Source organism: Bipolaris sorokiniana (assembly GCF_000338995.1).
Source record: "Bipolaris sorokiniana ND90Pr unplaced genomic scaffold COCSAscaffold_12, whole genome shotgun sequence".
Taxonomy (NCBI): domain Eukaryota; kingdom Fungi; phylum Ascomycota; class Dothideomycetes; order Pleosporales; family Pleosporaceae; genus Bipolaris; species Bipolaris sorokiniana.
Window position 1 is genome coordinate 56,892 of NW_006911906.1, and position 23,366 is coordinate 80,257.

At 50.1% G+C, this 23,366-nt stretch overlaps 10 protein-coding genes across 10 annotated transcripts; 3 read left to right on the forward strand and 7 right to left on the reverse strand.

Moving 5' to 3' along the window:
- Positions 1-223: 223 nt before the first annotated feature.
- On the reverse strand, positions 224-2,116 carry COCSADRAFT_28656 (uncharacterized protein; the record flags this gene model as incomplete). Its single annotated transcript, XM_007704342.1, has 5 exons — positions 224-733; positions 802-1,109; positions 1,310-1,589; positions 1,648-1,983; positions 2,045-2,116. 5 exons carry the CDS (start codon positions 2,114-2,116, stop codon positions 224-226), a joined length of 1,506 nt encoding a protein of 501 aa, XP_007702532.1.
- Positions 2,117-6,167: 4,051 nt separating this feature from the next.
- COCSADRAFT_229816 (uncharacterized protein) lies at positions 6,168-7,384 on the reverse strand. Its single transcript, XM_007704490.1, has one exon. It carries the CDS (start codon positions 7,191-7,193, stop codon positions 6,489-6,491), a length of 705 nt encoding a protein of 234 aa, XP_007702680.1. The 5' UTR covers positions 7,194-7,384; the 3' UTR covers positions 6,168-6,488.
- Positions 7,385-7,631: 247 nt separating this feature from the next.
- Positions 7,632-9,668, reverse strand: COCSADRAFT_96385 (uncharacterized protein; the record flags this gene model as incomplete). The annotated part of the gene is made up of 3 exons (XM_007704491.1): positions 7,632-9,078; positions 9,129-9,486; positions 9,539-9,668. The coding sequence occupies 3 exons, from the start codon at positions 9,666-9,668 to the stop codon at positions 7,632-7,634; spliced, it is 1,935 nt and encodes a 644-aa protein (XP_007702681.1).
- Positions 9,669-10,740: 1,072 nt separating this feature from the next.
- On the forward strand, positions 10,741-10,926 carry COCSADRAFT_96768 (uncharacterized protein; the record flags this gene model as incomplete). Its single annotated transcript, XM_007704492.1, has 1 exon — positions 10,741-10,926. One exon carries the CDS (start codon positions 10,741-10,743, stop codon positions 10,924-10,926), a length of 186 nt encoding a protein of 61 aa, XP_007702682.1.
- An 818-nt stretch (positions 10,927-11,744) lies between these two features.
- On the reverse strand, positions 11,745-13,828 carry COCSADRAFT_97055 (uncharacterized protein; the record flags this gene model as incomplete). The annotated part of the gene is made up of 5 exons (XM_007704493.1): positions 11,745-12,042; positions 12,096-12,575; positions 12,627-12,883; positions 12,937-13,180; positions 13,230-13,828. 5 exons carry the CDS (start codon positions 13,826-13,828, stop codon positions 11,745-11,747), a joined length of 1,878 nt encoding a protein of 625 aa, XP_007702683.1.
- A 394-nt stretch (positions 13,829-14,222) lies between these two features.
- Positions 14,223-14,530, forward strand: COCSADRAFT_173644 (uncharacterized protein; the record flags this gene model as incomplete). Its single annotated transcript, XM_007704494.1, has 2 exons — positions 14,223-14,347; positions 14,407-14,530. The coding sequence occupies 2 exons, from the start codon at positions 14,223-14,225 to the stop codon at positions 14,528-14,530; spliced, it is 249 nt and encodes an 82-aa protein (XP_007702684.1).
- A 28-nt stretch (positions 14,531-14,558) lies between these two features.
- On the reverse strand, positions 14,559-18,566 carry COCSADRAFT_39033 (uncharacterized protein). The gene is made up of 3 exons (XM_007704363.1): positions 17,874-18,566; positions 15,144-17,816; positions 14,559-15,090 (listed from the first exon to the last, which is right to left on the reverse strand). The coding sequence occupies exons 1-3, from the start codon at positions 18,206-18,208 to the stop codon at positions 15,000-15,002; spliced, it is 3,099 nt and encodes a 1,032-aa protein (XP_007702553.1). The 5' UTR covers positions 18,209-18,566; the 3' UTR covers positions 14,559-14,999.
- A 79-nt stretch (positions 18,567-18,645) lies between these two features.
- On the reverse strand, positions 18,646-19,189 carry COCSADRAFT_28661 (uncharacterized protein; the record flags this gene model as incomplete). The annotated part of the gene is made up of 2 exons (XM_007704343.1): positions 18,646-18,842; positions 18,898-19,189. The coding sequence occupies 2 exons, from the start codon at positions 19,187-19,189 to the stop codon at positions 18,646-18,648; spliced, it is 489 nt and encodes a 162-aa protein (XP_007702533.1).
- COCSADRAFT_39034 (uncharacterized protein) lies at positions 19,185-20,341 on the reverse strand. The gene is made up of 2 exons (XM_007704364.1): positions 20,036-20,341; positions 19,185-19,985 (listed from the first exon to the last, which is right to left on the reverse strand). The coding sequence occupies exons 1-2, from the start codon at positions 20,308-20,310 to the stop codon at positions 19,475-19,477; spliced, it is 786 nt and encodes a 261-aa protein (XP_007702554.1). The 5' UTR covers positions 20,311-20,341; the 3' UTR covers positions 19,185-19,474.
- Positions 20,342-20,434: 93 nt separating this feature from the next.
- Positions 20,435-21,914, forward strand: COCSADRAFT_39035 (uncharacterized protein). The gene is made up of 4 exons (XM_007704365.1): positions 20,435-20,587; positions 20,657-20,695; positions 20,816-20,931; positions 20,994-21,914. The coding sequence occupies exons 1-4, from the start codon at positions 20,585-20,587 to the stop codon at positions 21,730-21,732; spliced, it is 897 nt and encodes a 298-aa protein (XP_007702555.1). The 5' UTR covers positions 20,435-20,584; the 3' UTR covers positions 21,733-21,914.
- Positions 21,915-23,366: the final 1,452 nt, after the last annotated feature.

Sequence of the window (23,366 nt, forward strand, 5' to 3'; positions counted from 1 at the left end):
GCCGCTATAATTACCCTGCGCCCGGATAGATGACAGAGAAACGGAGGCAGTATATTTTCGCTTCTTTTTACTATAAACACATTATCCTCGAAATGCCATTTTCCAAAAAGAAGCATTTAAAAGAGAAAAACATGATATCTACAACTGCAAATAAGAAAGAACTGAGGTTAGGGTATACCTCTGACAAATTTATCTGATTGCACCTATCACATCCAGCTATCGATCATATCCACGAGTAACTGTGTGCGCAGCCGCCGCCAACGTGTTCATGCCCTTCACTGCTTCTTCTAGCCCTAGCTATGTTCTTCGTAGCAGTACTTGCAACCTCTCTCTTTGGGAACCCCACCCAAGAATTTGCATACGTAGCAACTGCCTCAGCAATACCCCTAGTATGCAGCACAAAAGCATCCATGTTGAGGTTGCTAACGGTATCGCACGCTTTGTGGTAACAGGAGTCGTACGGAATGCCAGCCTCTCCACCAAACATAAGAACTTCTTCAGCAGTCTTATTATCTTCTGCGCCAGTGAAGGTCCCGCCAACTGGAATTCCCTCGTCAAGAAAAGCCTCGTAATCAGAGCGGCCGTCAAATTGAGTTGCAGTATAATTCTGACCGGCAGTCTGAAAGTAGTTTTGGAAGAATGCTTTTAATTCGGCTGAACCAGAGGGACCGGCGGTGCCAAAAGCCTTACCGTCGCCGTCGTAGATAGCATTGACGTAGTTGGGGGAAGCAATCTAAATGTAACATGTAAGGATAAGTTTTTTTGGCGAGATATTAATTATTCTTAAGGCAGGCAACATACCATATCAAAGTTCAAATAAGCGCGAATCTTAGCTTTCTCTGCTACAGAAAGGGTCTGAAGAAAATGCGACGAACCCGGATGCTGGTATAGTTCCTCAGCAGTCCAGAACGCAAATGTTACAGCATTGTTGATTGTATATCCTGAAAGTGCTCTTGCGACTTCAAGGAGGGCATTGATGCCACTGCCATCATCGTTGACACCCGGACCAGCAATAACGGAATCGGTATGAGCACCGAGAATGAGCTTGTTGTTTTGGTCGCCAGACTTAGTAGTCGCAAAGACATTGGATGTGGTAACGTTACGAATGTCTATAAAATCTTAGCATAAGCCTAATTTGTTTGCAATGCGACACAAGGACAAGAGTTGCGAATAGATCAACATCGTTGGAAAACTGATTCGCAATGTGCTGAACTATGCTCCCCGATATCGTGCGGGTCTCGTCCTTTGGCACATCTACGGATCAATTTGCCAATTGACTAGATCATTTTCAATTCTAATCAGCACTTACATGTCAAGATATCAAAACTAGCAGTGATGTTTTCTCCGCGCTTGAGAGCTGCAACAATAGGATCAGAAACACTCTTGATGATATTGAGCGTGGGGACGTAGGGACCCTGAGGTCGTGGGGGAGGAAGAAGCGTTCCTTCCACCGGGCCATCATCATTGATATTATACAAAATAGCCCCAGAGGCGCCTACAGAGCCAGCAAGTGCTGATTTGATACCATAATCGCAAGTTCCACGGGCGATGATGGCGATCTTTCCAGCTAAGTCTGCTGGATAATCAGTCTACATTGCTGCAATTTAGTAACAAGTCAGACATTACACTATAGATTAGAAAACTTACCTTATTACATCCGCCATCAACAATCATCAATGGCGCAGTTACTTTTCCGCTCGGAGAAAATTCGAAGAGGGAGTATGAGGACTTTGGTATCTCACTGCCGTCAATCAAAAAAGCATTGACAGCCTCAGTAAATTGAACAATGGCCCAGACGGGCTGGAGAGAGACGTCGTAATAGTTGTTCAGAGCCTCAAGTCTTTCTTTTATCCACCTAACTGTCTCTTCGTGTCCAGGACGAGAAATCATTCGATTCCTTTCGTTCGTAGCATAGGCGAAGGATTGCAATTGTTGAGAACCCGCCCATAAGTTATCGCGCGAAATATCTCCTTTCAGAAGTTCCTAATGCGTTTGTCAGCGAAAAATTTGTTCAGTACTTTAGCTTTTCCCAAGAATGCCGTACAGGGTTTACGAGGATGTTGCTGATCGCGGAGATGCAAGCAGAAAGCGCACCAATTATCGCGCAGTACTTCATGGTATTTGTCCAATAAGAGTAATGAAGAGTGCAACTTGTACAGAAAACAGTGCCTCCAACCCGCGTTATATAGTTCCAGATTGTGCAGCCGTTATGCAAGGGGCTCACCTATTTTGCGAAGGGTTCCGGGGTTGCCCAGACCAGTGGAGAGTACTGGAACCGAAGCGAGTGGTGCCAACGGCATCATTGCGGTGGTACTATGTTCTGGGCATGGCCCTAGATCAGAATCTATCTTCCGCTGGACCCCGCTGAGAAGCAGCAGCCTTCGTCTGTAGTGAAGATGCCAGGGGTTAAGATAGTTGGAGAAGGCAGCTGTGAAACATTTGTAGAGTAGGAAGAGAGTTGTAGGCCGAACAAAGTGAACAACTTGTATGCGAAGCTAGCATACTATGAAAACGGCTGTTTGTTCGAACACGGGTAATTTGTGGGTAAATGATAAGAAAACTATTGCTGACAATGACGTTGTTCATCTTATCATCTTGGACTGGAGCTGAGCGGTGAATCAACCGTATGTAGCGGTCAAGGTGCGGCTCGAGGTCCGGCACACTCGGAAGGTATCACAGATCCACGATATGTATGCTCGTGGTAGCTATGTTCACGTATCACATAAGTCATCGCTACTAGGCCACTAATACAGCGCATACAGCATCAACACAGAGGGCTCTTTGCTTCGCACGTACATCGAATTTAGAGTAGCTCGCTGCTGAGGACACACTACTGCAAGATCAATTTGTTGACAATGTATCTGATTGATCACTTCAGGACCGAGTAGTTAGGATGACAAGACGCTTCCCTGGCTATATTGATACGAAAAATTCTCGGCTCACTCCCACAATCGAGGTTGACCGTTCAGAGCTGGTGTATTGAATATGCGGCTTGCTCGCTTGTTGGTCAACGACGAAAAGGGATGAGGAGATGGGGACGAGCAATCGGATAAGTAAGATCATCACCGTCGTGGCAGCACACTGCCTTGTCGCACTGCCGTCGCATTGTCATTAAAACGTCCTGGACTGAACGACCTATGCAGTTAGTAGCTGAGTGGGCAAACCATCGTACCCTCCTCGCTGCGTTGACAGCCTGCTTTTGGTTTCGCTCTATTGGCTTGTGGTGCGATTCCGATACTGCATGTTGAAGTCACGAAACAAGGTTATTGACCGCAGCAACTCACATGAACCTAGATGCAAGTAGTCATCATTTCCATAGCGAGTTGAAGACTTTATGCCTTGCCATGGTTACAAGAAAGTGCCTTTCAGCTTCTAGAGAAGCGAAATTAAATTAGACGACCATCAGCATGAAAAAAGATGAGCGTAATGCAGAGTACGAGATAGTCGTATGATGGCGGCACCCGAAATTAGCTTCAATATTGTCGCCTTGAGATTTTATAGCAAGAGCAGTTATTGAGGCATCATAAAAAATTGGTGGTTCAGATTAAGGTCAGCCAGTGAGTAGCAGGCGGCGGTTTGGAGCCTGGAAGGTTAGTTAATGGAAGTGCTTCAAGCATTGCATATCCTGGCTTTCGCATAGCTAGGTTCGAAATCCGATCTGACTTCCATGATCAATCACCATACGAGATAGTCTCATAGTGTTCATTGAAATCGAGGCTAGTCTTCACCCTGACATGATTCATAGATGCTTCGCATGCGATTTAGTTTGTCAAGAGTGAAAATTTTCTAGATACTACAGGAGCTAATGTCCAAGTACTAACGACCCTACGTAATGGTTCTTGAGATTAAATTTGTCATTAACCTCCTGGCGCGCGTTAAGAAATCAACCATTCTGACGGGATCGCCCCAGTCGCAATAATCTCACTTTGAATATTATCGTATTCTCCATCGATTTCCTACACCCATACAAAATCTCGTCTATCTGGCGACTTTGTCCTGCTCGTGCTATATAGACTACACCACTTTTTTGCTCATCGAACAAGACCTCAGTCTCAACAAGGCATCCCCGAGGCCGAACTGTGAATCTTTCCTCCAATATAACCTTTAACGGGCCATCTCTCCATGAGAACGGAGATTCCAAGCCAAGCATACAGCCAAGTTTAGCGGCTACTGCTGTGCCTATGGATGAGTACCCCAGTATCATGTCTTGAATCTCAATGGGTAGGGACTGTGTGGCTGTCGAGATGGAAGGCCTGGGGGAGGCGGTCGCTCAGATGAGATAATTCAGTGCCAGGTCTGAGGGAGGCCCGGTGCCATAATCGCCATTGAAGAGCGGCTCTGGAGCAGTGTACTTGAGTGAAGCTCGCTCGGTAGCGTGACAGAGCATAACATGCTTGACTGATAGGATCATGTAATTTACACGCGCTTCGCTTGACGTTGTCACGCCAGCACTCTCGGTCGTATCAATGCCAAGTGATGCTACGTGCTGCTGTGCTTTTGAAAGTCCATCCTGTATATCTTGGCAAAGGACAACCCAGACGGTTCCAACACGCACCAAATCAGATTCAAACAGCTTTCAGGCGGGTGACTCTGTGATCCATACATGTACGCCTAGCCGGCGATGACCGCCCGTGTTCTCGTGGACCTCAAAATCAAGCGTCGAAATTGGAATTATAGCTCGAGAAAGTGCTCTCAAAGTTTTGAAATCGTAATTATTCCGAAGGATATGCCTCCATCTGTAATGGAAATCTCGGAGTAGTCGATGAAGAAATGCATGCGTTGTGTCGTCGACACCTATATGTGGTTTCCAACAAGGCGTCTCTGAGTCGAATGTAGGCTCCACAGGCACAGGAATAGGCCCTTCGGTTAGTTTCATATCAGCTAATGTCACAGCACGCTCTCAGAGAAGACCCAGTTGTATTTGACTACAATGGTCCGCACTCGTGTAACGCAAAATATTATTTTGGATATCAAAGGTCCAGAGGGAGTGATACTGAAATTGCTGAGAATCTCCAAAAGGACTGACTGTGTCGTAGTATTCGTATTTAAACCAACTGAAGGGCAGATGTTTGTGTAGAGCATCGAAGGTTCCCTCTATTAGTGGTAGTTAGCATCAACGCGAAGTGTCCGAGACGGACTTGGATACTGGTTCATCTTTGTTTAGGCCAAGCAGAATCTTGGAGAATTGCTCCGTGAATTCCTCGTCCCCTTTTTTCAGTTTTTCGGCGGCCCATGAGTATGCGATTTGGTTTGTCGTGAGTGCTGACTTGTGACAGGGATGAAGGCGCCGAAATGAGACAGGCTAAAACAATCATTGCGGTTTGATGGTAGGGTGCAGCGATCCACAAGAGCAGATTATTTGGCGAACTAAGTGACTGCCGAAGGATGAGAAGAATCAAGGCATCGGGTGAGAGAGACAATATTTGCAATCTAGAGGAAAGGTAGTAGCACCAAGCTGCCAAGCCATAGAGCGTTTGTTGTGGGTTTGTCCACTGCTGCTTTGGTAGGCGGTCGTTCATTTGTTTGTTCGTTCAAGCTTAACGTCATTCTTAGACGTAGACTCTACTGATGCCACATGAAGACTCTCACTGTAGCCCTAACACTTTTCATACACCTGTTACCCAACACGAGCCCATGAACTATGTACATATCTTTACAAATATCTAGATTGTCAGCTCATTTAACTACAATATTGTATTCTCCTAAAGGTCCGACTGTTAGATTCGACGTGTAACGGTTTCTACAGCTTCAAATTGAGGTAATATAGGATATAGACTTCCTTTTTGGGACTGCAAAATATCCATGACTGCATCCATTCTTGGTAGACCTCTCGTAGGTCCCACAGTCAGCTCTATCCAGGCCACCTGTTCCGTTTGTTCTTCATATACCCTCGCCGTCTACAGTAACATCAAAGCTTCGGCACCTCTCGAGCAAATCATCTACCAAGATGAAGGGCTCCCAGGCCAGTTGAGTCTGGAACCGAAGTGAGTGGTGCCAACTACATCATTGCGGTGGTACTATATTCTGGGCGTGATACAATTAGCAAGACTTGAGGCAATGTAAGATTCCGGAAGAGAAAGTGTCTGATTACACGATGCATCCTAGCACGCTTGGGCGTCCGCCCAAGATAGCACATGCGACATGGTTGAGTATATGTAAGCAGTTATGTTTGAAGAGACATTTTAGTTACTATCTTAAGCTATCCTGAATGATAATCCAAAAGGATCTCGAAAGAAGTCTGGACAAAAATCAACGAAAGCAAAGCCCGTAAAGATATTCGAAGAAAGAATTTTACAGAAAGCATTGAAAGCATTACGCAGATAAAGAACCACTAGCATATAGTGATTTAGGATAGATGCGATGATAGCTGGAATGCTCTAATCAACGCAAAAGATTTCAAGCCCATAGAGACCAACTCTATACCGCAATGCAATGCGCGGATACCACCACACCAACCCTCCCTCAACCCCCCACTATCTTTCCCATCCTCACCTCATCCACCCCCCCAACACCCTCGCCTCCACACCCCTCACCAAAATATGCACATGCTCCAAACTCCTCACACTCTGCAAATTCGTCGTATTCTTAAACCAAATCACCTTATCGCCCTTTACTTCCTCCCCCGCTTTGGCCCTAAACTCCTTATCCACAAACGCATCCACCATTTCCTTGCCCTCGGTACTTAGCGCACCCTCTTCGTCAACTGGGAGCCGCTGCTTGAGCCACACGACGATATGCGTGATGCCATCTTCAAACGCATATGTCCAGTCGTTTCGGAGGATCTTGAAATCTGCTGTGTCGGCAAAAGGGACGGGGTTGGCGACATTGAAGCGCAGTGCGCCCGTGTCATCTTCAATGGGCTGCCAGTGGAGACGTTGGTCGAGTAGGTATGCCATTATAGTGCCATATTTTGCTTTGGTGTGCGCCGTCCACGCGAGATATGCTTTGAGGGAGCTGGGCCAGCGTTTGAGCTCTTCGAGGTGATTTGCAGAGATGAGTTCGTGTAGGTTGGACCATGAGTGAGGTGTGAATTCTGCGTCCGTAAGGTAGAGCTGGTGCCAGTCGACTGCGGTGAGGGGGAAAGGTGGGTTGTCACGTGGAAAGGGAAGCGCTGTTGGATCAGGGTTGGATTGCCATTGGGCTTGGAAGACGGACGGAAGAGATGACTCGTCGATGGCGAATTCTGGTGGCATTGCGGTGATAGTGGGCTAGGAGTAATTCAAGAATCGTAATACCACTATCTCATATGTGGGGTGCGTGAGACCAAACACGGTATTATTTCGTGATACTTGCTGGTTTGACAGCTATATTTCGATTGCGGTGAAGATTTGAGGAAAGCACGGGAGAAATAACCAAACTATGTCGGTACAAAAGAGCGAGTGCAAGGTTTCTTGTAAATAAATTAGCAAACGGCTCTCGCCTCAACGTGTCTGCATATAGGTACGGATGCTTTACCCGATTAGGATGATTGCAGCCTATATTAGAGTATCTTACATGTGCATTATCACAATGTGGTTTCACGTGAACCAAAAAAAACTTAGTTGATTTTGGACCCAAAAGATGGACAGAAGAAGCCTCAGATGGGTATCATGACATGTGTTTAGACAAACATATTCTACTAGTCGGCCGCTTTACAACTTTTCGAGCAAGATTCTTGTGCCCGCATTTCCCCGAGGCACAGATTCCGACTTATCTCCCTTTTTCTGCTTTTTGCCCTTCGGCTCCTCATTTTTGCTGCCCGTAGGGTTGGCAGCAGCCTCCAATGCCTTCTTCTCCTTCTTCAATGCTTTCAACACCTCATCCTTCTTTGCAAAGCCTTCAGCTTCGGTCATCGACACAACAACAAACGACCCTTGGCCAGTCGCCCAGTCAACAATCTTGTCCTTGATCTGGGGCCAAAGCAAATCTGCAAAACCAAGAGCAGGTTCAACAGGAACAACCTTCTTCGCGACTGTGTCGAATTTGCCGCCTTGTACAAGCATCTTGAGCATGTTCTTGCCATGACTGGTGGCCTTGTTGTCGCCAGCTGAAGCAGGGAGAGAAGAGTCCAATATCGACTGAGAAAGGCGTGCGACTTCTGTCAAGGCCTCCTTGCGCTTAGCTGGCTCAACCTCAGGTGCTCCAACAAGGACCTCGCCCATGAATTGCAAGCCGAACGCAAATGAGGCAAAGTCCGCGGCTCGTGCAGTAACTGCTGTTAGCAGCTGCGGTTCAATGTTCTTTGCAATTTCTTGCAGACGGACATTCGGGTCCTTCTTCGATGTTGTCTGACGAATGGCGTATATCTCAGCCAATCGGTCTCGAGTGTTGTCATCCAACAGCCATTTGGCATCAGCTGCGAATGGGTATAAAAGAACTGTACGTGCACGAGCATCGTTCACAAGGTTGAGCACCTTTTCAGGAAGGGAATCGTTGTTCGGGAGGAGTTCGCTGAAGACTGATTTCGCAGAGATTTTGGTGTCATCTGTGACAGCCAATGCGGCAAGGAGAACATGGTGAGCATGCTGATCGTAAGCCATTATCTCAACAGTGTCTTTGTATGGTCGCAAGAACAACTTGCGGTCTTTTGCAGTGCCGTACGCGAAGCAGAGTGACATGAGTCTTGAGCCTGATTTGGTGAACGCAAGGTTTTTCAAAAGATCCACGTTATCGGCCTCCTCGCCTTCCTTCAATGTCGGATCAGGCTTGAGGTGCTCAAGGAAATCATTTGCTTGCTCGGTGCCGGGTTCGCAGACTAGGAAGTACTGCAGCATAGCATCGTGCAGCATGGTAAATCCAGTCAGCTTCTTTTGAATGAGCGAGTTGATTTGGTTCTCCAAGTAGTCCATGATTGGCTTCTTCTTTTCAGGGGACTCCTTTATGATGGCTGAGAGCTCTGCGCTATCTGTGCCTTGAGCTCCGAGACCCTTGATAGAAAACTCAGGTCCATACCACTCTCGAAGTAGGCGGTTCTTCTGCTCGGGGGTAGCGACAGCTCGGTAGATATCGTCGACTATCCATGCGGCCTCGGGATGGTTGATCATGCGCTTGACGTGGCTGTAAAACTCGGTGATAATGAGGTCACGAATCTCAGGGTCGCTTTGAGATATTAGCATGGCTATTGCCTAGAACATGACTGGTAGACTCACCCTTTCTCTACCAACTTGGCAATCAAAAACTTGGAGTATTTGCCCTCGGCCAGAACCTTGAACTCTCCCTTCAGTTCGCGAGCAATCATTCTCCTTTGCTCCATAGTTGAGTACTTGATAGCAGTCTGAATGACACGCACAGAATCGTGCTTGAAGACGAAGTCTTTGACCCGGCCAGTGATGATGTCAAACAGCTCCTTGACGAGTTCCTTCCTCTCGTCCTTATCAACATGCGACTTGAGCCTAAGTTTCTCCCAAAGTTTCTTGGAGCGCTCAATGATGTCCGCATTGGGCTTCGCGGCCTTGCGTTCTTTGGCTAGGGCTTTTTGTTTCGCATGCGCTTCCCGTGAGTTGTTTACTGGAATTACAGTTAACCAGAGGCATCAATTGTAGAAGAACCCGAGTCTTACCATTCAATCCTGCTAGTTTAGATTCCACACCATCGCCCTTGGGCTTTTTGGAGCCATCGCTTTCGTTCTTAGGCTTCTGTGTCTTGCCATTGGTTTCTTCAGCTTCTTCATTGCTTTCCGCATCGCTCATCTGCACATCCTCGCCGTCGGCGGCAGAAAAGCCGTAGAAGCCATTGTCCTGTTCGCTGGTGTCGGACTCCTCGAGTTCGCTGGAGCTCTCTTCCTTGGCCTTCTTTGCCTTCTTGACTGGCTTGACTGGCTTGACCTCGTGCTTCAATTTGGTCTTTGACGCCGACTTATCAACTTTGACCTTCTTGCTCTTGTCCTTTACCTCAGGCGCACTGCCTCCTGCGGATTTGCGCTTGATTCCGGCCATGGTGGGTATGGATATGTGGTGTTGCGGGCCTGAAGTCTGTGGTCGCAAAAAGTCGCGACTTTCCCAACTTTTTCTCGAAGCGCGGGCCGGGATTCTGCCACACTAGTCCAAATGGAGATAGTGTTGTAGATGTCCCACATGCGACCCATCATCGTTCCCAAGCATTTCGCGACAATTCCATCTCATAGTATTCATCAACTATGAAAATCATGTTAATCAACTATCTGTTCTGATGCTTTGGTTCAATATGGATATAGAATTTGCAACAACTTGAGTTGCCGGCGAGACAAATATGTATTTAGTCAAGGATACAAAATGCCGTAGCATTGAACTGGAGACTAGGTAATTACCAACAGAGTAACACACTCAAACGATACTTCCATACAGCCATTTAGTGCTAAGATATAATGTAACATCCCGTTGGTGAGAAATGCTTCTTCGGCCAAGCTCAGACTCGAATGACCCGAACCGTTCCCATTGAATACAAAACTTCATATCATTCTCTCCACCTCTTTACCTTCATCAATGCAATCCAGTAAGCCCAAACTACCATTAAAAAAACCATCCACATCATCCACTTACCCATCTCTCAAGCAGCTGTGCCAGCGCCAAGCCCCAGTATCAACCTCACAATCGATAAGGCACGTGCCATCGCGCCGGCTACCCTGCGTTTTGCGCCTGGAGCCTTAGTTCCATCATCGCCTTTCCTTTCCTTCATCTTCCACTTGCACTCTACACACCCACACACACCCGCACAACCCCATACTGCTGCTGTCCCGCTCTCCCACATTCTCCCTCACAAATCCCGCTACCAGCAAAAAAAAAGATGTCACAACAATATTCAGGCGGCAACACCGCAGACAACCAAACCACAACCGTCGACGCAACCGCACGAACCGTCCACTACAAGTGCGGTGACTGCGACATGGACGTCCCGCTTAAGCGCGGCGAGCCGATTCGCTGCCGTAACTGCGGTCATCGCGTTTTGTACAAGCAGAGGACGAACCGGTAAGATTAGTTTTTCTCTTTGTTTTGCGTTGTTCTAGTTTATCTGCGGAGTCGGGGAACAAGGAAGCAAAATTTAGGGTATATGAGCGTACAAAAGGCTGACATGACGGGGGAAACACAGTATGGTGCAGTTTGAGGCGCGATGAGGCGAGCGCAAACGACCGAGCGGTTTTAATGTGCGTCAACGCGAGAGAGAGAGAACATGGGGTTCACGGGATGTGAGGCAATATTCGGAACGAAGAAGTCGACAGGAGATTTGAAAAGGCAGCTATGGTGGATGTAATACCTTACTAGTGCGGACATTCGGTGCCCATAAAGACGGTGTATGGCGTTGGAACGGATAATAAGAAAGCCCCACTGATACCTTGAGCATGGAAACGGTAATAACAGGTTGAACTGCCATGTCAAAGCAACGGGAGTAGGTCGTACCTTTCTCAAAACGGGCTTTCAGCTATTCAGTACCAATAGAGCAAGGACGCACCAACACGGTCAAGTTCCAGACACAGCTCAAGATGGTTCAGATGACATATATATCTCTTCTGTAGTAAACTCTTCCAATTCCTGTCTTATCCACACCCCTTCGCCTAGATTTGCCTAATAATGATGCATTGGAAAAAACTTTACATTCGCTTTGGTTTTGATAAAAAAATGTTCAAAAGACAGCTTGAACTCAAAACATATCCTAGAAACATGATTGAAATAGCTTGATATGACTGTGCGCCCGTCGCATCGGTCCGCCAGGGAAAGACAGGGGTGTGCAGAGAAGATACAAGCACGTGCAGAATTTGAACTCGGATAATGTGGGTATGAGAACCATTGCGCCTACGAGCCGCGGAAGGCGTCGAACCGCTTATATGTGTATCCAATGAATGGCAAGCTCGTCGCGTACTCGTCTTCACCTGCCTGTGCTGCCTGCGCCCTGTGAGCAGCCGATGTGTCGTTTTGGTCAATCTCATCAATAGGGAAGTATTGCGTGTCAATGTTGGACTGCAGCTTGGGCTCGAAAGGCGCGCGAATGCGGCGCAGGCCATCCCATGACACGCCGCGGAAGAAGGGGTGCTGCTTGATTTCGTTGGCGCCGCCGATACGACCGAGACGATGATCAGCATCACAGATCAGTCTACATTTGTTAGTTATGAACTAGAATAGCTACGAGCTTATGCAAAGACATACCTTCGAACAAAGTCTTCGGCCTCGGTACCAAGCTGTTGGTCTGGAGGGAAGTGCAGGTTGCGCGGCCAGTCGACAATCTTACGGTAAGTATCATGAGGCTCTTCAGCGCAGAACGGTGGCCAGCCGATGAGACACTCGAACATGATTGTGCCTACCGACCACCAATCACAGCTGTAGTCGTAGCCCTGGCCGCTGAAGATCTCAGGCGCAATGTAGTCGGGGGTACCAACGGTGGAGTATGCGAGCTGTCGGCGAGACTTACGCCATGTGTTGATCTGAGTACGGTTGCTGACTGTCAGCTGGATCTGGTCGAGATTCATTGACTGTCGGTTGTCGCGGTTTGACTTGTGTGCGCCGCCAGCAAGCAGCTTCTTGTAGTACCCAGCATCGTGCTCCTTGTGGAAACCAGTTGACAGACCGAAATCCGTTAGCTTGATGTGGCCGCCCCGGTCGAGAAGAATGTTGTCAGGCTTAATATCACTTGGGAGTGTTAGTGAGCCCATATCGGAATATTATCGCCAAAGTACATACCGATGTATGAAGCCAAGCTTGTGGACAGCTTCAATTGCAAGAGTAATCTCAGCCATATAGAAACGTGTGATATCCTCGGTGAAGATTTCATACTTAATGAGCATAGTCATCAAGTCACCACCTGGCAAGAACTCCATGAGCATGTAAAGGAAGGTATTGTCCTGGAAGGTGGTGTGTAGTTTGACAACCCATGGGCTGTCGGACTCAGCGAGAATGTCACGTTCTGAACGCACGTGCGCCAACTGGTCTTTCTTGAACTATTCAGAGTTAGTCTGATGAGTGTGCTTTTTGTCTTGGGGTAGTTGTGTACCATTTCCTGCTTGACAAGCGACTTGAGTGCATAGACTTTGCCATCGTTGCGTCGTTGGACCAACTTGACCTCTCCGAAGGCACCCTTGCCGATAATCTTGAGAGTTGTGAAGTTCTCAGGCTTCTCTTTTGTTCGTAGGAATCGCAAGTATTCGACTTCGGCTCGGCGCATGCTGTTTTCCTTGGTCGCCTTTCGGCTGTCGGAGATGGATGGCTCCTTCATAAGAGCCTCGAGTTCGAGCGCTCTACACCATGGTTAGTCTGATGCATATAGGGAATGGGACGAAACCCCACCTTTGGTTCCTGTCGCGTGCTCGCTGGACACTGTCCTTGAAGAAGGTGTTGATAAGGCTCTTGGACACCATGGCCTGCTTTTCTACATTCTCCGAGTATTTGCCGGGGTTCCTTTGGGGGGCCTCTTCATCGTAGAGCGAAGACGGTCGTGGTCCCGAGCCGCCCTGACTTCCATAGCCATATCTGTTGTCTGCGGTACGGGGACGCGTGGGGTTCGGGGAGCCTTGGCGGCCATAGGGACTTCCTGAGCGGCCGCCTCCGAGATGCTGGTGTGAGAGTTGTTGGGCTAAGCCATTGGCACTTTGATCAAAACGCTGGCTACCTTGACCCTGGAGGTTGCCCTGTTGTCCCTGATATTGCGCTTGCTGGTAGGGATTCATGAAGTAGCCGCCGCTTCCATAGCCATTGCCTTGTTGCTGGGCACCCCAGACCTCTTGCTGACCAGCCTGGTTCGGGTACACAGGTTGCGGGAAGGTCGAGGGGGTCGTGGGGAACGCTCTGCCGGCTTCCTGCTGGTACTGATTGTTGCGGTCACCATTATTGAAACCAAAGTTGAGTTGGAGCCGGTTGGACTGCTGGTTGTTGTTGTTGTTGCTCATGGTGGGCCTCCGCAATCACTCTTGAGGGGGGAGTCGGTGTAGTGAATGATGGAGTATCAAATCGGACTCGAGACAAGTAGTAAGATGGGCAATATGCCTGGACAAGGGGGAGCAGTAGTGTCACAGGCTCACGGGATTGAGGAAAGATCCACGGCGACTATTGAGGAATCTTCAGCGCACTGCTGGCAAGAAGAGGGAGGTGCTGGGGACTGCTGCAGTAGCTCCGTCAGGGATAAGTTTAGGGCGCAGGGACCAACTTCAGGCGGGGAACAGACATGGCCAACAGCAACTCGGTGCGTTTCAAAAAGTCGTTTGTTGCCCAACTCCGGGATCATGGTCACGCTCGTATACAGCCTTATTCATTCTGCTTCTGCCCCCACGGCCAGATCGAGTCATGGCTGCACAAGCTCAGCTGAAAAGTGCACTGCACAGTTGCTTTCGGCAAGTACATACTGACATGTGTATGCGCATACGCCTCAAGGCCCCAGAAGTCGAGAACAACGAGCTCCCTATCGATACGTACGCACGCCACCGCCCACTGCCCATCGGCCCAGCTAACAGCACATGCGGATACACAGGCCTCAACCAAAGCAGCCACGCGAGAAGGCAGCGTGCATCAGTGATACAAAAACGTCGCACGCCACTTTGTGTGGTGGCGATACGCTCCCAACTAGGGCACGTGTAGTAACACGTGGCTACTGACACAGGTACAGACAAAGGCATTGATTGAGCGACATTCGACCATCATCCATTACACCATTATTATATATAGTACAACTACAACATGCAGACCCTGCGCGAGGGTACAGATCCATCCACATTGAGCAAAATGCTCCCAAATAAAATCCCCCTCTCGGTCACTCTCCTCAATAGACTGCCGCGGGTCGAATATAGAAAGGTCGCGTAACAGCGTACCGCCGACGGGTATAGAACATTGTCGGCCAAAGGTTGTCGACTGCCCACAGGCAAAGGTATGTAATAAGACAAGATATGTAAAGGTGAAGTGTAGTATACGTATGATCGTGGCACCCGTGGTAAATGCAATGGGTCATTGGGAAACGCCAAAGATGCAATAAGTGTGCCCAAGACACTATAGTAGTCTCCAAGGGGCTGGCGGTTGGTAGAAAAAACATTACGTGGTGGGTAAGTGTCGCAGTCTCGTTAAAGCGGCTTATGCAGTCGTGGCCATCAAGGCCTTGACCTTTTCGCGCTCGGCAAGAATCTCAGCTTGAAGTCCTCTAGTTTGCCTCATGGCCTCGTCCCTATCCAAATGTTAGTGACAATCATCAACTAATTCATATGCAAGAAAACATACCTCTCAAACTGCAGGTCGGCCACCTCCATCTGAGCGAGGTTCATGCGGCCGACGACTTCTTCCATTTCGTGATCAGCATCTCGGAGAGCCTTCTCGAGCTCCTCTACTCGCTTCTCGAGCATCTCCGTCTTGGTAGCCTCGGCAAACGTCATGGCCGGTCCACTTGTCGTTACGGTCAGACGGGGCGACTTCTGGGCAAAGACTGGAGATGTTGGGAACTTGGGAGAAAAGGCAGAAGGACTGAGTAGTCCAGACTTGACGCGGCGTAAGTGGTTGGTATGGCCCTCCTTGAGAGCTTGCACCTCGCCTTCGTGACGTGCAATTGCCTCTTCCGACGACTGTTGGGCAAGCATGACCTTGTCCTCTGCCGCCTTGAGCCTCTTCTCGAGCTGCACAATCTGGTCGGTCGACTTTTGCTGCTCCTGTTCTCCGCGGATGATAGCCTCAGTGAGACGTCCTCGCAGAGCGTTGTTGGCAGTCAGCTGGTTTTGGATCTTGTTGGAGAGTTCATCCATTCGGGTAGCAGCAGCAAACAACTCCTTGCTGAGCTGCTGCTCCTTGCCAAGGTGTTCAATCTCGGATTGTTGGAGGGCACGAGCTTGCTGGCGGTATTGCTCAGCTTCGCGTTGGGCGTAGTCACGTTCGGCCTCGGCATCAGAGATGCTCTGCTTGAGCAGGTCCAGCGTTCTCTCTGTTTCAGCGCTAGCCGCCCCAAGCGAGTCTGCGTCACTTGTTTCTAGCTGTTTCACACGAGCAAGAGACAGTGCGTGCGTAGTTCGCAGCTCGTTGTAAGCCTTGTCCAAAGCCATGGGTTCGTTTTCGATGCGGATTTCAGGTATCGTAATGTCGTGTTCTCGGAGAAGATCACGGAGCGAGCTGGTTTCTTGCTGAGCACGATCCAGATCCATTCTCAATCCACCCAAGCCCTTTTCACACTGCCATTTCTGCTCAAGTGCATCGTCTGCACGGCGTCGAAGAGAATCGACCTCTCGTCGCAATCCCGTGACCTCCTTGTGGAACGCAGTCCGTCGGGGAGTGAGGTTTAGAGCAGCATCCCTTTCGGCCTCTACCTCCCTAATACGTCGCTGGAACTCTCTTTGCTGCATCTCTTGTCGTTGGAGTAGATGTTTTAATGCTTTGTGTAGCGCATCTCGCTGCTCCTCGAGTTCCTTCATTGGGTTGCTGACTGCCGGTGCACCTACAGGAGACATGTCACCTGATCTATCCTTGACAGAGTTGGACCGTGACAGTGATCCCCTCTTGGAATTGAGACCAGCAGAACTACGAGCTAGTGAGTTTGAACGTGTCAGACCAACGCGCATGTTTGATAGGGGAGTGATGTCTGCTTCTTCCGCAATTGATTGAAACTGAACAGGTTGTCCCTGTTGTTGTTGCAAAAGCTGCTGTTTTCGGGCTTTGGCGAGCGATTCATTTTCGCTTCGTAATTGTTTGATCTCTTGTTGCATGCGGCTGGACTCGTAGACGAGTTTTTCAGTATCGGCGGCATCCGCCTCCAAGACTTCTAGTCGAGCCCTGAGCTGTGGAACGACTTCGTCGCGCAAGTTGTCGGCCTCGTTGCGGTGCTTCTCCAGCTCTTCGCGGAGGGCTGTCAGGAGATCTTCAAAGTTCTCCTTGACCTGCCGCTCCTCAGCCAGACGCCTTTTGGCATCTTCAAGAGACAGTGCTAGCTCTTTGACCTGTGGTGCTTCGACGACCGAGCCTACTCTTGACTTATTGCTAACCTGGTCTTCAAGCTGTTGCACTTGCTCTTCAAGATCTCGGCGTCGACGAAGCTCTTCTTGTAAACGCTCGGCCATGCGTACTTTGAGAGAAGCGCGCTCTTGCTCGGCTTTTCTACGTTGCGTGTCCAGCTCTTCAAGCTTGGATTCTGGATCGGTAATGGGGAATCGAACAGAGCTGGTGCCGGAGTCTGAGTAGTAGTCACTCGTCCGTCGGTTATCTGAGATGCCAGTAGAGCTTTCGGCTTTCCACCGCTCCACCTCATCCTCGAGTTCCATCTCTCTTTGAATCGAGGCAGCCAGCTCGGAGCTGACCTCGCGGAGCTCGCGCTCCAGCTCCTCGACGTGCGCATTCATCTGTGGCGAAGAAGATAAAAGTGGGGTTCCGGGGATGTTAAAGTATGAACCCATAGAGTTGGCAGCTGGTATATCTAGGCCGATGGGCTTGGCCTTGTTAGGTCTGCTGAAGCGTGGGGAGTCTAGGTTTGGAGAGTGTTCGGAATAGCCTGTACCCGCCGATTCGGGGCCGTTTTGAGCGCGGGAGTTCCAGCCAAAGAAGGAGGTGAAACCTCCTCCTCCCGGGGACTTGGGCTTGTTGTTTTGCTTTGATCGTGAGTCTCCTTCGGGACTGTAGGAGTAGGTGTCCATGAAGTCGTCTGTAGCGCCGTCTATATCTAACTTTGGTTGTGGTCGTTGTGCGTTGTTTGTGTTGGTGTACGATGGCATATTAGGCATGGTAGGAGAGCGGGCGTGTATTCCGCTGATGCCAAATGCTTTTAGGGCCTCTGACCTGCTTTGCTGCTGGGGGTGTATGCTGCTGGCTGGTCGGTCATGCCTTGGGTCTGGCAGGGTAGCCGTCACAGGGAAGCTTTTAGGGGACACGGATGCAGGTTGCGACGTAGTTCCCGTCAGAGGAGTCCGTCCATGCGGGTTACTTGGAAAGGTGTTAGCTAGGGTAGGGAAGGCGTAGACCGGCGGCGGGAGGGCTTACTCGTCGAGATTGCGAGGCACGAAGAGGTCTTCGTCAGTGACAGGCGGCGCGAGGCTGCTATTAAGCGATGGTGCGGCAGTAGTAGCAATTGGCCTATTGAACTGATCGACAAGAAAGCGGCCTACAATGGGCGAGTCTACAGGCAAGGGCTTTCTGCGGACGGGCGGCGACTGGAGGCCGAAAGGAGGAGCAGGAGCAGGAGCAGGTTGGGGAGCCTGGGACCGAAAGGCAGCAAAGGATGAAATGGCAATGGAGGCGAGCGAGGAGCCCTTTTGGCGTGGCGGCGAGACTGGCAGAGGGCGCGTGTCGGCGCTGGACGCTTGGACGGTTTGCATATTGTCGTGTTATTCCCCCGCGACACCGATATGTAGGTACATGACCTTGCACAAATGGGAGAGCTTGATGAAAGTCGAGGGGGTCGCCAAAGACGGTTGCTGGCAAAAGGAGAGTTTACTAGCAGGATTAGGGCCAGGAGTGGCCAGACGCGGCGCTTGGGGAGCGTCGTCTGGGCAGATCACCGCGCGCGAATTGGCTGGACGATGGCGCTTGTGCTGGCGGACCTGGGCTGTCATGGGCAGTTCGCGTTGGCTGAGTCGAGAATATGTGCCGTGCCAGGGGGCAACTGGGGGGCTGCGCTCGGATCTGCAGGTACACGCCTTTTTTTTATCCGGCCAATTGGCGATGGTGCCTGGCTAAGTCGGGGATGCTCGACATAAGGGTGTCCTAGCCGGGAGTGGTGTACTTCTGGCTGCGGGCATTGGGGTGCGATGCGCTACTCTAGTAGTCGGCTGCCGGCATGCAAATGGACAGTCGGCATGAGTCTGATGAGTCTGGCATGTGTCGCGCGCTCCGGCTCGAGCTTGACATGTGCGGTGGTGGGGGTGCTGGTTGTCAAAGGATGAGGCCGTGAAACGCTCTGCAAGGCCCTCAGACGAACTGCATCCCCCTTGGAGTCGAGTCGGGTCTCGGCTGCATTGCTGGATTGTAGTAAACTGACAGATAAGTACATAGACAGCCTACTTACTATTCTGGGGCACACCACCGCCCACCACCACCACGACGCCCGCCCGCAACGGGTGGCTTGCATTGACCAAGGGCCAGCCATTGCGTATCTGGCTCGCGCACGTAATTTCGTGCACCGCCCGAATGGGACAGCCTGTGCCAAGCTTAGCACCACCACCCGCGAACGGCGGGCTGTGCTCGTCGCCGCCGCATCGCACCACCACCACCACGACATGAACACGGCCCCTGAAGCGCAATCTAATCCTCCTGGCCAAACCCATCCTCGCCGTCAGGCAAAATAATTGTAGTCGCATTTCTCACACGGACTCCCGCACACACGCACACACGCACTCACACGACAATGGACCTTTGACCCTGACCTGCATAACTCTCATGCTGCCATTATGCAAATACCCCTCTCCCCTCTCCCCTTCCCCACTGCTATTTTCATCCCCTCCTCCAACCGCCCTTGCCCGTGACCCTTATTTGACACTGGGGGCCACCCATCTCACTTCATACACAACTAACCACATGCTTAATGCTCCGATACGAAGAGCCCCGCCGCCGCGCTTCATGCCGAGAAACCACAACCCCTTCCTTCATCGCCATCCTCCAACCCGGCCTTCATCCCAGCGCTCCTTTCGCTCCGCACGGAGATAGGCAATCTTACGCCCTTCTCTCAGTCGGCGCACAAAGTCTGTTACTTCGCGGTCACTGGCTACGGCGTCTCCGCCGCCAAACCCTTCGCCATCGAGGAAACTCTCCTCGAGTCCTCGGCACAGGGCTTCTTGCTCGCCTACTGCTGCACTCAATCGTTGATATAGTGCAGGTGGGCTGAACTCCCGCAGTGCTTCGTCTTGCTCGCTCTGCTTTGCTCTCCACTGGCGCTCCAGAGCACGCATCGCTAGCAGACGTGACTGTACGTCATCGCGCTGGTGCCGCACGTGTGCTTCAAGCTGCTTGAGTGATTCAGCAAGTCCTATGTTCTGTGCTAGCAATGTTTGCAAAGGTGCCGTGGATGCAGGTAGTGAGCCATGTCTTGTTTCGGGATTATGAATTATCGCATGCTGTAGTTCTGGTGTCTGCAGCACATGATGCAGATCCTTGGTCCTAACCCGTACCTTAGCAGAGGCTTGGTCGACATGCAAGAGCTGACATACGACTTGTCCTTGAGCACATCCGGCAGCCAGCCGTCCTCTGGTCCTGGTACTGCTACTTGGTCGAGCACTTGGTGTCCATGTTGTTGATACTGTGTCTGCGAGTGCTGCTGCGGGTCCCCAAATGACGATGCCTGGCCTGGTGGGGGCGGCAGTGGAGGGCCCTGAGATGGCGTTGCTGTTCCACTCGCACGTCCTGGTTTAGGTGGCGGGGGCGGTGGTGTCGATGCGTCGTATTGATAGAATTGCTGTGAATGGCGCGGGGACGAATATGCCATGGTATGTGCTGCGGCTTGAATGCTCGTACGTAGGTAGTGGTTGCATGTGACGCGGGCCATGGGCGTTGTTGCTAGCGCGTCAGGCTGATCTGATCTAATCTAATCTCATCAACGCACCCCTGCACTGAGGCCACAGCAGCGTCTACTTACACTTTGAAGCTGTGGACACGTCTGGACGCGCCATTCTGCTGCCTGCGCACTCTGATTCTCGAGCACTCTGATCCTCCCTCTCCCTCCACTACACCTCTCCCGCAACCGGCTTAGAGCAAAAAAAATGGTATGCACACCCTCCCCCGCCAAACACACACCCAACCCAACCCGCTAACCCGCCATTGTCGCAACACAGGCCAACGTTATAGCCAACTCGGGCCACGATGATATGATAGTACGTTTGCATACATGCCCGCCTGCCCATCTGTTTTCCTCGCTGGGGCGCTCTTGCTGGCGCAATGGCCATCTCAATTACAATACCAGCATGTTCGGGGTGGCTGCTAACAAGTTATAGCATGATGCTGTTCTGGACTACTATGGCCGACGATTAGCGACTTGTTCTTCGGACAAGACGATCAAGATTTTCGAGGTCGAAGGCGACAAGCACACATTGGTAGAGACACTCAGAGGGTACGTCATAGCCAGCCAGGACTGCGCAACCAAGTCACAATTCACCGCTAACTCATTGACAGACACGAAGGTGCTGTATGGAGTGTCGCATGGGCACACCCAAAGTACGGCAACATCCTCGCCTCCTCTTCGTACGACGGCAAGGTCCTCATCTGGCGCGAGCAGTCCAACAGCTGGCAGAAGATTTACGAGGTCGCTCTTCACACTGCCTCGGTCAACCTTGTCGCATGGGCACCCCACGAGGCAGGCTGCCTACTCGCATGTGCTTCCACCGACGGCAACGTCTCCGTACTCGAATTTAAGGACAACAACTGGACACATCAGCTTTTCCAGGCTCATGGAAGTGGCGTCAACAGCGTATCCTGGGCTCCTGCTATTGCGCCTGGACAAGTCGCCAGTGGAGGCGGCAACCAAGCGGCTGCCAGGCGGCTGGTGACCGGTGGAAGTGACTGCCAGGTCAAAATATGGGAATTCAGCCCCGACAGCGGCAGCTGGCAAAACCTGCAGATACTCCCTGGTGGTCACCAGGACTGGGTGCGCGACGTAGCCTGGTCACCCACCGTTCTATCAAAGTCATACATTGCCTCTGCCTCTCAGGATAAAACTGTCATCATCTGGACCTCTTCGGACTTGCGAGGCGAATGGAAGCGCACTAAGCTAGATGTTGAAGCCGCCGCCTGGCGTGTCAGTTGGAGCTTGAGTGGCAACGCCTTGGCCGTGAGCACTGGCGACAACAGGGTCAGTCTCTGGAAGGAGCGGCTCAGTGGCGGATGGGAGTGCGTCAAGACAATTGAGGAGTAGACTGCCGTGCAAAAGGAGAGCTAGACCCTGCAGTACATTCAAACTCAGTTAAACAGTCGAGTGTAATCATACATGATGAATGCCCATTTGCCATTGTGACGGAGTGCTTCATATTTCATGCACTCACAAGAACAACGCATCTATTGAGACTAGGATCAATTGAAATCTACACGCGAGTCAGACATGTCTACAATTGTTACTGCTGGTTGCAGCGTAGCAAAAATCTAAGTCATATGATGAGTTCATCGTAGAGTTGTTGTTTGCAGGAGCATACACGAAGGTTTCAGACCACCACTACTACTATTACATATCTTCGGGACTGGAAATTTTTGTCTCGGGCTTTGCATGGTGGTTTAGTGGCTGTAACATGGTGCGTACGATTGACCATACCACGTGACATATGTCAGGTCTATCAAAAACCTGTAAGAAGAAAGTCGACAAATTTAAGACATACGACAGCGCTAAAAGTCACTACCTGCCGTGGAGGCCAGGGGTGTTAGCCACAATGAAAATTCGGAAGCCTCTCCGAGCTAACGTGGTTATCTTTTTGAACCTCCATACTTCTTTCAACTCTTTTATCTTGAACCCTTTGTTATAGCGCCCTCCAATGTTACTAGCCGTGCTTTTATTATCACTTTGAAAGCTGCTGGAAAGATCAACTTCGAAAGAAGACTTAAGCGTGGGCTGAACGCATACTCGTTCATATCCAGGAGACTGCTAGTTTTAGAAGGCTACAAGGAGTACCAAGCGGGTAAGAATTGCGAAGACTCGAAGAATAAGAAGATTTACAGTATACTGGGAAACTTTCCAAGATTGGATTATAGCTATCACTTACCCCTGATAGTCAAGGTGGGTAGAGACCTTTAAAAGACTCCTCCTTACGCTCTATAAGCCTTGCGTACTACTCACTCAGTTCAACCCTAGAGCCTTGTTCAGGTCCTGTATAGCCACACAACAACGCCAATTTAACAATCCTCGCCAACTTCAGGATTAATCGACACGGTACACTCCCTACTACTCAAGCCATATCGCACTCCGTCAAAGGTGCGTATGTCATCGCAATCGCAGCCATGGTAGCACAACTTCAGGCAGGATTGCACTCCATCTTGAATGCAGTCAGTATAGGTACTGATATACGTATGCATACTATGTAGTAGAGAACGTACAGTGGCACGCCATAGCGCCATCGAGACATTTTCTGGCAGATACTGCGCTAACAGTGAGAAGAATGACGAGGGTGGAGAGGCTTTTCATGTTGGGTTGATGGGTGTACGGAAGATGGTGAGGTTTGGATAGAGAAATTTAATGATTGATTAGTTAATGGTTTAGTAAAGACAGAATATTTGTGGAAAGAGAGATAGAGGGACTTATATAATTAAGACTGAGAATTAGCCCTAGGCGGAGGTGAGAAAGAGAATTAGTAGATCTTCATTCAAATAGGACACGGTGATCCTCGTACTAATTAGTCTTCTCTAGTCCACTAATCAATCTGCTATCTAGCCTCTAATCAGTGGTGTTGGTTTCTCCTAGCAAATCACCGTAGTGTTCCGTGATTTAAGAATTGATCTGGTCCTATTGCACACACTAACTCGCTAGAGTAGCGTTTTATGAACGGTGTAATGCACCTAATTAAT